Genomic DNA, 15697 nt, shown 5'->3' with positions numbered 1-15697 from the left:
ACAGCTAGATCAGATTGCCCAGAGCTTTATCCAGCCTTGCCTTGAAAGTCTCCAGAGAAGAGGCATCAACCACATCACTACATAACCTCTTCCAGTGCCTCACCTCCCTCACTGTAGAAGATTTTTCCTTTTATCTAACCTAAATCTACCCTCCCTGAGCTTGAAGCCCTTGTTCTGTTGCCACAGACACTGCTAAAGAGCCTGTTGCCTTCTTTCCTGTTAGCTGCCCTTTAGATCCTGAAAGGCTGCTCTCAGATCACCTCGCAGCCTTCTCCAGGCCTACAGCGCTCTCAGCCTGTCCTTACAGGAGAGGTATTCCATTCCATGGATCATTTTTGTGGCCCTTCTCTGGACTCTCCATGTCTCTCCTGCACTGAGGACTCCACATCTGGATGCAATACCCCAGGCTGCTCTTTGTGGCAGCACTCAGAGGCCAGGCAGACTGTGAGCTCTTTGCTTTCCTCTCCCTGCTGTGTGTTAGGAGCTTGGAGACCCCTCTTCCTCTCCCCAACCAGAGCTGCTTTCTGCCCTCTCCCTTCCCAGCAGCTGGGATGGGGCTGTTCACTCCCTTTGGGCTCACTCTGCTCGGGACTGAGGGTTTGGTGGGGATTTGAGTCACCTCCTGTGGCTGTGGTGGTAGTGAATCATCTGCGCTCACTTCAGCTGCTCCAAGTGGTGGTGATGGGGACAATTTCAGTGCCTTTCCCCGTTAGATTCCTTGCTGCCCAGTGCTTCAGAGGGAAAGGTCTGTTCTTTTTGCTAGCTGCTTTAGAAGGAAGCTATAATGTGGGGTGATGGATTTTGGAGCATGAACCTACTTTCTGCTGTCTGGAACAGAAGAGAGCACAGCAGCACCCAGAGCAGGCACAGAGGAAGTGATGGGGAAGGGCTGGGAGGTGGCTGTGGGATGGGATGGGGCAACGGGGACGTGTTGGGAAATGTGACCTCGTGGAACCCCATGAGGGCTGGGAGCAGAGCTGGGGGGGTGGCAGCACAGGGTGAGGAGCTGCCTCTTGTCCTGGCAGTGCTGCAGCAACGCAGCCCCAGCTCACTGCTCTCCTCTACCTCGAGCTGGGGAAACTACCAGCGTTCCTTTTGACATTGGGCTGATCTTCCTTCAGCCTGTCTTTCCCAAGAAGCACAGTTTTGATGCCTCCAGTTGTTATATCCCAACCTATTATTTGCAACCAAATTTGGCTCAGTGATACGGTTAAAACAAATGCTAAATTTCTACAAATCTAATGACAAAAGAAGCACAAATAGTGCTGCTGCAGCAGAAGGAAGTGACCTGTTCTCCCTTGGTGGGGCTGCTGGATGTTGGAGAGGAGGAAGAAACCAGGCTCTACCAGTTCTGCCTGTGGGCTGCTGTGCACAGAGCAGTGTGTGTTTGCATGGGGATGGTGCTGGGTCTGGATGTTCCAGGAGCTTCTCTCCCTAAATTTAGAGCTGTGCTGTGCTGGAGACGGAGCCAGCCATAGCCCATGGGACAAAGCTGCCTGATACTGAATATGAACTGGATGAATGCTGAACTGGATCCTGAATACAAGAGGGAAAAAAGTAGGATTTTTACCCAGAGCCAACCTGGAAATATCTGAAGCCTTCTTGTTAAGTGTATATCGTGAAGAGTGTCCTGGATACACTGATGTGAGCACTGTGCACAGGGAGGCCATGTCCCAGCCTGGCTCCTACTTACTGCCCCCATTGAGGCAGTGCTTGAGGTTCATTTGGTCAATTAAGGATATCTGCTCTCCAGAAGGTGGCATTTTGTCTTTCCCTTCCTTTCTGTAGGCAAGGGGCAGATGACGAGCTGATATGTTAGGAATGCCACAATCACACCTCATGCTTCTCCTCCAGCTGTACCAATTAAACTCCACCCTGATGTTGATGAGCTGTCACAAGGCAGGAATAATGACAGATGAGAGGAGAGCATGGCAGGGGAACATGAGAACTGCCAAAGGAATGGGGTGCTGGGGGAAGGAGGTGGTGCCCCAGTTTGTCTGAGTGAAGAAATGGTTGGACTGGATGATTTTGGTGGTCTTTTCCAACCTTTATGATTCCATGACACGTTCACTGAAACTAAAAAAGCAAAAAACTAAGTTAAAATTGTCATATAAAACACAAGAAACCATCAATAACTGTGGGATATGGTGTCCTCTGAAGAGCCAGAGGACATCTTGGTGAGCACCTCATGGAGCTTTGGGAAGGGAACTGCAGCTTCCTGGAGGAAACAGCTCAAGCTCAGGCTCTGCTTTGTTGTCTTTAAGTGCTCAGAAGCAGCCAGGATGATGCCAACAAACCCTGAGCACCATGAATGGGTGTCTGAGCACCAGATGTGCTGGGATGGAGCGCTGTGCTGGCATTGCTAGATATGGGGATCGGAGGAGAAGCACAGCCAGGGTGATGCAAATGTGTAAGGAAGTTATTATTTGAGACGATGTGGGAGAGCACAACAGTTTATGAAGGACAGCTTAGTAATAGGGTGTCAAAAGAGGGTCTTGTAGCAATAAGCTGAACCTGTCTGACTTTGCAAGAGCGTGTTTGGGATTATAATAAACAGTAATCCTCTGCCTCAGTTATTTTTATGTTACTATAGGCTATCTCCACTCAAGTTTGATTTATATTTTCTCTAAATCTAATACTGCAGATCTAATCTAACTTGTAAAAGAGTCACATTGCAACACAATGGGCAGTATATATAGTTCCAGGCACGAGAATCTGGTGGTGTGGCAGAATGAAATCTGTTGATTTATTTACTGAGAGGGAAAAAAAAAAAAAAAAAAGCAAATGGATGACAGATTCAGATTAATGAGAATTTATTCCCTCCACCCACTAAGCTTTAATTCTTGCTCCAATATAAGGGCTCGCTTCAACTCTTTGCAAACGCATGCAGCACACTAAGGTGTAGGGATGCTTTATTGGATGCACACATGGAAGCAGAACAATCCTCACTAACAGAAGACATTAAAGACCCAGCCATAATCCAATAAAAATGGCTTTCATTGGCAGCTGTGTAGATGCCTGCACCGGTTCCATGCCATTTCCAGGCAGCAGTGCCCAGGCTGCATTGGTTTATCCTTCTCCCCGTGGTATTTCTATGACTCCTTTACCCACCCGTGGCACAAGACTGCTGTGGATATTTAAAGAGAAAACTGCACTCCTGGGGAATGCTTTTATGAGCAGAAAACTTTTAATTATGCATCCACTTTACCCCAGACTTCACCGGACATTGTGTGGCATTGTGTGGAACATCAATTTCTCAGCACTATTGTTCTTCTGCTGTTCACTGCAAGTTTTTTGTTCAGCCTTTGCTCTTTCCTCACCCTGGATGCCTTCTGTCATTTTATATCTCCTTAAAAGACCTTTCTGATGCTGCTAAAATCGCACCTCTGAGCTATTTTCCTCAATATTCTCATAACAATTTCAATCTAAGAGACCATTAGAAAAAGATGATAGAAAACCCACAGGCAGAATCCTAACTGAATTTAAGGCAGATTATGAAAGCAGTTATTTATATGTGGGAAGCAGAAAGGCTGAAGATGATGAAACGGGGCTTGGCGAACGCAATTAATACATGCATTGCACTTTTGCCATGATTATTGCAGCCCATATGAGGCAATAAAGAATAAGGAGCGTAATTAACCGATGATTGAAAAATATTTTTTATTTAACGCGAGGCAGTTTTCTCGCCTGTTGATACAGATGAGAGAGCAGGAACTCACCAGGGGAGCTGCTGCAAAGAGCCCTTTCTTCACTTGGTGCCACGTAGCCAGCTCTGACAGCGGGCCAGGCAGCGCTCCACGATGGCAGCAGTGCGGGTGTTGAGGCGGAACGGTGCCCGTGGGCTGGAAGCACTGCCAGGGCCCTGGGTGGCTGCAGAGCTGCAGGGCTCTGGGCACACCGAGGTTTGAGCCGTGCAGGGATCCACGCATGGAAGTGGGCACTGCTCAGGATGGGAAGCGATGGCAGCCTGGGGGCAGCTGGGATCCTCTATGCAGATGGGGGGGGTGGTCTCCGTGCAGGCTTCGAGCACCTCAGTGGTGCAGAGTGGTTCTGGGTGCTGTAGGGGAGGTGTTTCCACGCAGGTCCCAGTTGTCTTGAGGATGCAAAGCTCCACCGGTGTGATCCCATGCTGGCTTGGACAGGTCTCCACGCCCGTCCCTGCTGCCTCAGGGGTGCAAATCTTCATGGATGAGACTGGGTGCTGCGCAGGGATGGTTTCCACACAGATCTCATCTGTCTCAGGAGTGCAGGGTGACACAGCATGCTGGTGGGGGAAAGTTTCCACGCACGTCCCCACTTTCTCAGGGGCACAGGCAGTTGCTGGAGAGGTGGAGGACTGCAGCAAGATGCCGGTCTCTGCCTGGCATTGCTGCAGGTCACACGGGTCCCCTGCTGGGCACACACAGGTGGTGATACATTGGGATGTGCAGGGGTCGCAGATGTCCTCAGGCGCAGGGACAGTGGGAGGCGGGCAGGTAGGGCCACAGACATCAGGGCAGGAGGGCACAGCTTGGCACAGGTCCACCCCAAGAGTCTGCTCGGGACAGGGACATGCATTCTGCGCGGAGCAGGTGTCAGGGTGTGCAGCGATACTGCATGATGTGCAGAGGTCAGTGGGCACAGCAGTCCCCACACAGGAAGGAGGTGGCAGGCAGGACTGCTCACATGGCTCCGACATCTTCCTTCCTGGAGGAAATAAGAATAACTCAATGTCCACCAACCCAATGCTTTCAAAACAGTTGTTTTCCTTACTGCTAGGCTCCCCAGGAAGGTTTGTGCTGATTGTGTTGTAATTCAGGTATGAGGGAAAACTCAGTAGAGGGGAATTCAGATGTTTGCTATTTCGAAGTCTACAGGCATTCCTTACCAAAAGAAGCTTGGTTATGCTGTATTTCTGCACGGACACCCAAACCCAAGTTCTATGTTTAAAGTCAGTGTTCAGCCAAATAATTTCACTTCAGCAGCCCTTCCTTGTGCAGATAAGGATGGATTTAATTAACACTCCTAGCAGAGCTTTGTGCTTTTCTCTATCCCTCTCTTTTTCAGGTGCTTTCTCCTCACCCTGTAACACCCTTGCAGAACACCCAACTCATGCAGCCCTCTCCATCCCACCTTTCTCATTGCTGGAGGCAGCAAGAGGCTCAACAAGATGGAGCCAGGAGTCTCTGGCATGGAGCTCAGGGCTCTTACCTGGGACCTCAGTTGCTGCTGTGTGCGATGCTGTGCTCTCTTTGCCCTTCCACGACAGCTGTGTGGCTTCTGCCTCTAAATCCAGTGCTGGGATACCAGGAAGCATTTCACAGAGCATCCGTGGGAATTACAGCAAAATGCAAAGGGAGAAAACGATTACTCTTATCACCAGCGAGATGGAAGAGCTAACAAGCAATTCCTCATCATGCAGATGGTAGCAGCAGTCATCTGTCTCAGGGGAAGCCTTACACCCTAGATGTGTAAAGCCTAAGGATACTCACCTGGCTCGATATCAACGCATGGAGATGGCGAGCAGACCCAACAGCCTCAGCCTGGGATCTGCTGTGTGCACACAGGAGCCTGGCCTCTGGAGACAGGTGCCCCAGGCACACAGACAAGCAGCCCTTCCTAGCACGGCCCTGCTCCGCCTCTGCCCTCTGATGGATTATTTGACTAATTATTTTTAATGGAAACCGGCTATTTCCGTGGCTGCAGCATAACCTCGAGTGATCCAAGATGGCTTTGTGAATTCACGTGGCCTTCCAGCGGGGCTGACGTCAGGGAAGAATTTGGGAAATGAATGGATTCTTGTCTCGCTGGCAAATAGCCGGCCAGTCACAGCTCAGTTTTTCCTCCAGCCCAACACATCATCACTGGCCACTAAGTGCTGGATGGCATGTGGGATATGGGGGATTCTTTGCTTTTTAGCCATGGTTGACCTGCTTCTGTCCCTGCCCGTGTCCTGTTTGGATGCGGTGCTACCGGCTGTATGCTCCTGACATGCTCATGGAAACTCTTGTATCATTACCGGTCTCGTGATATTTTGCATCTTCTCCTGGAGCTCCAACTTGAATGACAAAGTACTGTTCCACCACCTAGACATTGCCTTTACCCTTGTGTAGGTGCACACCTGAAAAGCAGAAGGTTGGCAGGAGCACTGACCACTACCATCCCCATTCAGCCCATTGGTTTACCAAAGTCAGTTCAATTATGCCAGTTCAAACCACTGTGGTCAGCAGAACACTGACAACCCAAGTGGTCATGCATCCTGATTTGATTTCAATTTCAGTAACCGAAAGTCACTACATGGGGCATCACCATGCTCAGCAGTGTGAGCACACACGTAAAGGGAGGGCAGAGCGCAGACACAAGAGCACTCCTTTGTCTCCAGATGATATATGGCCATGTCTCTGCCTGCAAGTAATACTGGTTCCATGCCTGTGTCACAAGTGACTTAAGGCCAATTCGGAGCCAGCACAGAAGAAATTCTCAGTCTTTGATCTCTTGGAGGCACTTCACTCGTTGGCTCTCCATTCTCATTTATAACCAGGGGATTTCCAAGGAGAAAATATTTCCTCCACTTCAACTGTGGCAGGCAGAACAACAGCCACATTGTGTTGCTGCAGTGCCACACAGCGTGCTATCCTTTATGAAGGGTGCGTCTTGGTCTTGGTTTGGCCTCTGCACCATAGATATGGGCACAACAAACCCCAAATGGGCACTACTGTGGTCAGGGCACCAAAGGCAGGAGGTGGGTCATCACCCTACAGCGTCACTGCAGAGGGATGGGCTGCGGCAGGAGGTGTCCTACAAGGAACCCAAGTGACATTAAAAGCCTTAGCACAGCATGAAGTCTTCCCTGGCTGCCTTACTGCCACAATGCAACACGTTCAAGTCTGGCTGGAGTGCTACCTTTGGTTGAGGAGCACACGAAGCGGCCCGTGGGAGACTCCAATTTTTGGTAAAAGAAATATTGTGTAGAAGCAAGAGCATGGATGCTTGCACAGGACAGTGCTATCCTACCTGTAGCCCTGGCCTGTATGGGTGTCACGGTGGAAGGTGCGAGAACACATACCAAAGTAATATTTATCCAAATATGAGTTTAATCCCAAAGGGGATTGTTTCCAGGCTGTATCACCAATGGTTTGTTCCCTAACTCCCGTACATAATACGTGGATCAGGAATTCAGCCTTGCAGGCAGCTGTCATCGTGTCGCATGTACCACCTCAGTGGCTGGGTTTCATTAAAAATTATAATGTAAGCACATAATTTTAGGATTGGAGGTGGAGCAGGTCTGGATTATTAAAAAATTGTATTTCCATACCCCTGAGGTGTCTCACTTCCGGAGACACGGACATTGAAATCGTATAAAAGGGTTCATATTGTAGTGTTTCCCAAGCCATTTTGGTTTCGTTTGCTTGTTCCTGGTGGTGAATTGGGTAAGTCTCTCTTGGCTTACTGGGATGTAGTGTGAAGGCTGGGGAGATTGGATTTTTGGATGGTACCTGCAGAAGCAAGTTAGAAGACTTAGATGTTACAAGTGCTTCTGCTTAGTAAGATTTGTATGCAGCACTTATCAAGCAGCTAAGCTAAGGGTAAATATCCATTTCACCTTCTTCCAGCTTCTATTTGCTGTGTGTTTTGCAATTGCTGTGTTTTCTCCATTGGGGTGTATCTCAGGGCAGCTGAGAGTGGACCAACCTTCCCCTTTCCCAGGCACAGTGCTGCCCTGTATTAACCAGGAAATTATTGGGTTTGAGAGGGATCAAAAGGCAAGGCAAGGACTTCAAAGGCACAAAAGTGGGAGGGAAGATAAGAAGTGGAGCCTCGCAGGCTGCGGGGTAAGCCATGCCTGGAAGGGAGTCTGGATGAGAGGAGCTGAAGACTTCTGTGGGCAGGTGGAGGCTGTTGTGCCTTCTGCCCATACAATAGAATCTGGCAAAGTTTGCTTAACACCATTTTTCACTCCTGTTTTGAGAAGCAGTTTGAGATGTACGTGCAGTGAGCAACTGTAGCCATACCTGAGATGCTTCCATGTGGAGCTAGTGCCCTGCTGTGACTTCAGTGCGCTTTCCCAACACGTTGCTCAGTATTCCAAGGGAAAAAGTATAGGGTACCTCACTGCATAAAACAGCCTTGTGAAAGATGAGTGCCTCTGTTTTCCACACAGGGTATTCCTCTCCTTCTTTCAGACTTTCCTCCTCCTTCAGCCATGCTTTGCCAGACCGACTGCCAGCGCAGACAGCCCTGCCTCCCACCTCATGTCGTCCTGGTGAGGAATTTGCCTGTCAGTAGGAGCGTGGATCCCTGCAGCTCCGTCCGCAGCATCTCATGCCTGAACACATGTGCAGATCCCTGCTACTACGCCAGGGTTCCTCAGGGCACCACCACCTATCTGAAGCTTGGTAGCTGTGACTTGAGGCAGATTGCCTTGGATCCCTGCTGCCTTGGAATCACCACACGCGTGGATCCCTGCTGTCAGGATGTGACCAGGTGCAGCAGCACCAGGTGTGTGGATCCCTGCTGCTACAAAGTGACCGAGAGCAGCAGCACCGGGTATGTGGATTCCTGCTGTCAGGATGCAACCCAGTGCACTACCACGTGTGTGGATCCCTGCCGTCAGGATGCAACCCAGTGCACTACCACGTGTGTGGATCCCTGCCGTCAGGATGCAACCCAGTGCACTACAAGATGCGTGGATCCCTGCCGCCAGGATGTAACCCAGTGTGCTACAAGATGCGTGGACCCCTGCTGCCAGGATGTAACCCAGTGCACTACAAGATGCGTGGACCCCTGCTGCCAGGATGTAACCCAGTGCACTACAAGATGCGTGGATCCCTGCCGCCAGGATGCAACCCAGTGCACAACCAGATGTGTGGACCCCTGCCGCCAGGATGTCACCAAGTGCACCACCAGATGTGTGGATCCCTGCCGCCAGGATGTCACCAGGTGCACCACCAGATGTGTGGATCCCTGCCGCCAGGATGCAACCCAGTGCACTGCAAGATGCGTGGATTCCTGCTGTCAGGATGTCACCAAGTGCACTACCAGATGTGTAGATCCCTGTTGCAAGGAAGTGACCAAGTGTACTACTACCAGATGTGTAGACCCCTGCTGTGAGGAAGTGACCAGGTGCACCACCACGTGTGTGGATCCCTGCTGTAGACCTGTGACCAGATGTGCTACCGCATGTGTGGACCCATGCTATGGCAGATATACCAAGTGCACCACCAGATGCGTGGACCCCTGCTATGGAGCAGTAACCCGAGGCAGCACTAAGTATGTGGAACCGTGTTGTGATGAAGTGAGCAAGTGCACCAGCAGATGTGTGGATCCCTGCTGTCGTGAGGTGACCAAGTGCACCACCAGATGTGTGGATCCATGCAGCGGATGTGTGACCAGGTCCACCACTAAGTGTGTGGATCCGTGCTGTGGCAGAGTGACCAAGTGTGCAAGGTGCAAGAATCCCTGCTGTGGGGAAGTGAGCAAGTGCACCACCAGGTGCGTAGATCCCTGCTGTGGCAGAGTGACCAAGTGTGTGGATCCATGCTGTAGGGAGGTGACCGGCTGCAAAACCAGGTGTGTGGATCCCTGCTGCACAGAGGTGACAAAGTGTGCCACCAAATGCGTAGATCCCTGCTGTCAGGATGCCACTAAGTGCACCACCACATGTGTGGATCCCTGCTGCAAGGAGGTGACCAAATGCACTACCACGCGTGTGGACCCGTGCTGCCAGGACGCAACCCAGTGCACCACCAGGTGTGCAGATCCCTGCTGCCAGGATGCAACCCAATGCACCACCACCTGCGTAGATCCCTGCTGCCAGGATGCAAACCAATGCAATTCCACGTGTGTGGATCCCTGTGTGGCCCCCTGCTTTGTGAGGCCCACCCCACTGTGTGCCAGCATCTGTGGCCAGCACTACTCCATCAGCTGTGCCGACATCTGCTGCCACAAGTGAACGGCTCCTTAAGGGGTGGTCCCACAACAGGAGCTGATAGGGGACCCCTCTGCTGTGTCCCTGCTCTGTGCAGCTCCAGCAGCTACGGAATGAAAATGGTTTGCAGACCTCCTGAGCCCTCTGTTGTTTTCCTCACCTCTTGGCTCTCCTCGTGCCCTGTCCATCCAAGGAAGGGCAGATCCTCACATGGTTTTCCTTGCATTCTGCATCATATATAATAGATTTATGTAAAGAGTAATGCCTTTCCTTGTAACATGTAACCAATTGATTTTGTGCCCCCAGGATATTTGCCTGGGTGAGAGACTCTCTTGTTCTTTTCTGCAGTGATGTGGTTGGAGGAATTTGTCCTTTCTCGCCATCATCTCCTTTTCTTAAATGAAGCAATAAAAACACTTGATCTTGGCACCAGCTGTCTGCAAGCTCTCCTTCTCTTTTGCACTCCCCCACTCTCACACCTTCTCTTAATTTCTACTTAAAAGAGTGTTCTCTGCAGTGGCAGCTCTTGTTGGAAGGTATGACAAGATATAAGGCAGCACCCAGAGACCCAGCACTCATCCAGACTTCCCCAGACGCTGGCTGGGAAAGGGGATGCTGTGTGTCTTGAGGAAACATGCTGAAGTGGAGGAGCTAAATGTTCCCTTCAGAGCAATGGGCAAATGAGCCACTAATGAGGGGGAAGATGGGCAGGACTGAGAGACTGTGCCTTATGACCCTGCTGCCTGTGTATAGGAGGTCCTGACTTGGCCTGTTGGAGCTCACTTGTGTTTCCTCATCTCTGCTGGTGGATGGGTGCATCTCACCAGCTGGGCACAATGACAGGGATTTGCTTGTCACTGAACTCAGCAGAAATGCTGTCAGTGTGATCAAGGTGTCCTGGGCAATTTCTGTAGCCCTCCATGAACATTGATTTACAAGGGTCCAAGGGGTTCCTCTTTAGCACTAAATCTGTTTGCAAAGTCTGAGAATAAGCAACCTACCCAAGAACTCAAAGCCCCATCATTGCTTGTGCCAAGGACACTGCTCTTCAGTTCTCAGGGTGCAGATACTGCAGGGAGATCAGCAACTGCAGAAGGAGGGAGGCAGCCACCCATACACTGAGCAGCAGCGTGGGTGCTCCTCTGTCTGTAGACATGCACTGCTTTGCTCTTAAAGGTGCCCCAGGGCGTGGGGCTGATGACTAACCTGCAATTAACACGTCTGGGTTAGCCGGACCAGTAGTTGGGATGAGCTCAGTCCTACCCACGGACACAGCATTGCACGCTATGGGATGTCTGGCATCGTGCAGATCATGCTGCCCATGTGCAAATCATGTTGCCTTCTCACCTCTCCTAGTCCCATTCTCCCTGCAGAGCACAGCTCTGCTGCTGGTAGGCAGTACTCAGGGTCCTCACCTAGTGCTCAGGTGCTGCCTGAGTCCCATTGCCACACCACAGAGGCACCAAGCCAATCAGGGCTGGCTAATTACCCCTCTGTGGAGATCTGGCATGGCTCAAAGGCTCCTCCAAAACTCACTGTGCAAGCAGGGATTAGCTTTGGTCCTGCTCCCAAATTCGATGGAATGCTGTATAGTTGGAAGTCTGTGGCTCTGAGACTATTATAACAGTTATTAACAGCTTTCAGTGTTTGCTGGGCCAGCTAATGCACTCTGAGCTCTGAAATGTACTCCTCAGGGATTGAGACACAGATTTATTCAGGAAAGAAAAGTCAGATTCATGTTCTTGAGTGCTGGAAAATCAAGGCAAATATTTGCAATAGTCAGAAGGCAAAAGCTAGTTCCTCTTTTTCAGCCTTAATGGCATTCAGCTGCTCACTTATCATTCTTCACAGAGCACTCACCTTCCTGAGTAAACAGGAAAAGAGGTGGATAGTGCTGGATTGGGGTTCCTCTTGGTCCAGAAGTAACAATCTCATTACTTGATCAAACAGACCCTGGGGCATGGACTAGACAAGCGACTTGTTTTCATGTGATGCTAATTGCGTTGCACTCAGTCTGTTGGCATTTCAGCTATGTGATGATTTCCAAACTCCAGTGATGGCCATGGGAAACCTCCCTGGTGCTGAGCACCTTTCTGCTGGTAGGGAATGATGGGAGGGGAAAGTCGGGTGTAATGAAGCCCCAGATTGAAAGATGTAATCACAGGAGAACATGCAGGGAAGTCCTTGCTGTGCTAAGAACGAAGGGAGAATCCTTATTTTCTATGGAAATGCTTTGTACACCAAAATATGGGTGGTGTGCTGAATGGGATGCTGCACAGACACAAAGCTTCTTCCAGTTGTGTATGAAATCCCTGATGCCAACAGTGCTGGATGCAACAGAGGAAGAAGTCTTACTTAGGAGGCTCTTGGGTAAAGCAGAGGATGCAAAGAAATCCACGGGTGTCCTATCTCTAAAGTCTTCAGGAGCCTCTGAAATAATTCTTTCTCACTGAATAGCTCAAAGTAGTGCAGCCAAAATGGCCACCAATGGACATTGCTGCGGAGTGCTGACTCACTGAACTTAATGGGAACAGTCAAACAGCCAAGTGGCTCATAAATGTAATAGAGATCCACAAATAAGTGCTAATTTAAAATAATAATCCAGCACTCTGGTGTTCCCACGTATTACAAACGTGGATCAATCTATATCTCCTAAAATATCTATTTCTCCCAGAACTCATTACAGTTTCTTGCTAATCAAATATAACAATAGGGTATAGAATAACACGGTACAAAAAGGGAGAGGTAGGACCAGCCCTCACCATTTCAGAAGCGAGCCTGAAGCCCTCGGTAAGTGTGGAGAATGGAACAGACCAGTCCTAGAGAATCTCCTACTGAGATAAGTGATGTTGGCAGCTGCTGTGAGGGGACCTTGAGGTGCTGGAGGGTGCCTGCTTTTTTGAGCATCATGGAGGAGGGTAGAGTCAGGAGGAGGAGATGGGGAGATGTTCTTCCACCAAAATACTGAGCTCAATACTGAATCTCAGCTAGTTGCTCTCTGTATGTTTTTCAGTCTGCGGGGTCTACTTGATAGGTCTTTCCCCTCACTTGAAACAGATGTCTAACATGAGCAAACCACACCTTATACGTTCCCATTCCTTCCTTGGCAACCCTGCATGTAGCACGAGGTTTAAAGTAGATGATTGTTATGGCCCTTTTCAACCCAGACCATTCCATGATTCCGTGATTCCATGATTCCATGATTCCATGATTCTATGATTCCATGATTCCATGATTCTATGATTCTATGATTCTATGATTTCTTGATTCTCTTATTTTATGGTTCTATGATTCTACGATTCCTATCTCTTACAAAAGCTGTAGTTCAAGTCTAGGGGGAAAAAAGGCACGTGATGCACCACGTCCCTGCTGCAAAGGAAGAAAGAAGCGGAAGGAATGTATGAACGATGAGGTGCTGCTGGGAGGATGTCAGGAGCAATGCAAATCTGCTCACATGGGCTCAGGACAGGAACTCAGGTTCCCCATGTAAACACCAGAAGGGAATTGGTGCTGGTGAATGTCATTCCCCGGCACGATCCTCGTGTCCAGTATAAACAGGATGCATCATGCATAGATGCTGAATGGGTTGTTGGCTTTTTTTCTGCCCATTCAGCTTTTTTGTTAGTGATGTAGTTGCCTGCCTACACATAACTTGGTGATGACATTCCATCTCCATGAGTGGAACATTTTGGAGAAATGAGCATTTTCTGTGCTGTATCTGAGTGGTGTATCATGGCTTCAATAGCTTACATGGAGCCCTGGGCCTAAATTGTGTTTAAAATGAAGTGCTTTACACTGCTCTGACAATGAAAAATAGGCCTTAAAATGTGCCCCCCTTTTCTATTTATTACCTCAATAGCTTGTAGAGGTCCCCATTGGAGTTGTGTCCCCATTGGCATTGCCAAGTATGAACATTGCTAATAGGGCAACAGTGGGTAGGAGTGGGTGGAGAACATTTGGTGGCCAAAAAGGTACTGGAGAAGCAGAAATCTCAATGTATTTTGGAAGCATTAGTGGAACACTGTAGGATTAGCTCTCTCTTTCTATGAGAAGTAGGATGCAATGTTTCTCGTAGTAAATCAGATCAATTGCCCACGTACCCTAATAATGGCTGTCTGTTCTTACTTTACTGAAAAAAAAAACCAACAAAGGTTGTTCAGGTATTTATGGAAAAAAATGAGGTGAATATATCCAGGTGTACTGAATCTTTCTGGAAAAGCAATTCATCTAGTACTTACATGATTTTTTTCCAGTTACTGTCTCATTCCCATTGGGATCCGCGTGACATATGTAGGAGGTGGAAGCAGGATTTGCTCAGGATCACGTTTTGCCTGGAAGAAGGTTTCCATCAAAAATTAGGCTGTAGACAAATATGTAAAGCATGTGCAGGTGGAGCCTATGCAGGTTGTTAGTGGTCAGGTCTCCATACCCCTGGGCTCCCTTGTTTCCGGAGGTGACGCCACTCACGCCATATAAAAAGGTTTGCATTTTGATGCCCACATCAGTTCATTTGTCTACTCCCTCACTCACTTGTGTTGGTGAACGGTAAGTCTTTCTTGTATTTATCAGGGGATAATTTGATGACTGTTCTTCTTGGTTGTTCTGGTCAAAAGGATATATTAACTGTCACGGGAAAGCTTTGCTTCAGGTGCTCCTATTCCAGGATCCACCTTGGAATGGGAAGAGGATGTTTGAATCTTAGAGATTGCTCTTCCTTAGGTAGCTTGCAAATGTCCTGTCACATCTTCAGAAACCACCTGTCTCTTATCCTCCTTCATGTTCTATCTTCATTAACCTTTTTTTTAAACCTCATTAAGTCGGGAAATTAACAAAATTACTGGATGCTGCAGAGTAAGACTTGAGACTTCAAAGGAGATGGGTGGGAAGAAGCATTATCATGAAGAAGGAAGCTGCAGGACACCTGCGGGCTGAGCTGCAAGAGGCAACTGGGAGAGTTCAGTGTGGGGAACTGAACCAGAAACAGGAGCTGCAACCTTTGGGCTAGCACTTTCCTTGTGAAGGAGAAGCCCATTAAAACTTACTTAACTCCAATGCTGTACTATGATACACAGTACAGAGTATCTGAACTGGTGGTCTTTGGGCTTTCTCCCCTGGGATTAGCAGCTTGATGTCTACACAGATGGGATTGTGCTCTGTGGTCTGTTTGAGGAGCTGAAGAAGTGACCAGCAAAAGATATGCTGTGGAATGTCTGCTGATATAATTAAGAAAATAAGGAAATAGGCTATTGTTACTTTATGGCTTTTACAAAGCTAAACTTTGTACAGCAGTTCTGAGTTCATGGTTGTGGTTTTCCTGGCAGTGATGCCTTCAGGTTCCCAAGAAAGTGTTAACTATATGTATCCAGATCCAGAAATCATTCAAGCTTGAAATTTTCACTAATTGACTTCTCAGTCCACCAATTAACTGCTATGCCTCTTTGAAGGGCTTCAGTTGTGAACTGTGGCTTGGGGAGAAAAGAGTCCTGATCTGTTTGTCTTGTCTTTGCCTTCCAGTATCCAACAGGATGTCTTACTACGAGCAGCGCAAGCAGCCCTGCCTGCCGCCTCCCATCTGCCTGCAGAAATGCAGCCAGCGTGTGGAGCCCTGCAGCAACATCTGCGTAAAGCCATGCCCAACGCAATGCGTGGAGGTCTGCCAGAACCCCTGTGCCACTGAGTGCACCACGTGCTGCAGCACCCAGTGCGTGGAGCCTTGCAGCACCCAGTGCAGCACCCAGTGCGTCACCCAGTGCGTGGAGCCTTGCAGCACCCAGTGCAGCACCCAGTGCG

General features: G+C 49.1%; 2 protein-coding genes and 1 long non-coding RNA gene across 3 annotated transcripts in view; 2 read left to right on the top strand and 1 right to left on the bottom strand.

The window, feature by feature from the left end:
* Positions 1 to 4603: 4603 nt before the first annotated feature.
* LOC122192206 lies at positions 4604 to 5551 on the bottom strand. The gene is made up of 3 exons (XR_006182564.1): positions 5472 to 5551; positions 5191 to 5277; positions 4604 to 4686 (listed from the first exon to the last, which is right to left on the bottom strand). It is a non-coding gene; the product is annotated as an uncharacterized LOC122192206 (long non-coding RNA).
* A 2631-nt stretch (positions 5552 to 8182) lies between these two features.
* Positions 8183 to 9931, top strand: LOC122192201 (keratin-associated protein 10-6-like). The gene has a single exon (XM_042892713.1). The coding sequence runs from the start codon at positions 8183 to 8185 to the stop codon at positions 9929 to 9931; it is 1749 nt and encodes a 582-aa protein (XP_042748647.1).
* Positions 9932 to 15432: 5501 nt separating this feature from the next.
* The window catches only part of LOC122192204 (proline-rich protein 9-like), a 564-nt gene continuing 299 nt past the window's right edge, over positions 15433 to 15697 (top strand). Inside the window, exon 1 of the mRNA XM_042892716.1 lies at positions 15433 to 15697. This exon is cut by the window's right edge and continues 299 nt beyond it. Within this exon, the coding sequence (XP_042748650.1) occupies positions 15433 to 15697 (265 nt within the window).

Source organism: Lagopus leucura, unplaced genomic scaffold (assembly GCF_019238085.1).
Source record: "Lagopus leucura isolate 7727_CA_CO unplaced genomic scaffold, USGS_WTPT01 236-0_obj-0_obj, whole genome shotgun sequence".
In the NCBI taxonomy this organism is placed as follows: domain Eukaryota; kingdom Metazoa; phylum Chordata; class Aves; order Galliformes; family Phasianidae; genus Lagopus; species Lagopus leucura.
Note: the sequence above shows the minus strand (reverse complement) of the source record. Positions and strands in the feature narration are given on the sequence as shown.

Excerpts from the sequence above, each read along its gene's own strand:
- LOC122192201 (XM_042892713.1), top strand. The coding sequence starts at position 8,183 with ATGCTTTGCCAGACCGACTGCCAGCGCAGACAGCCCTGCCTCCCACCT.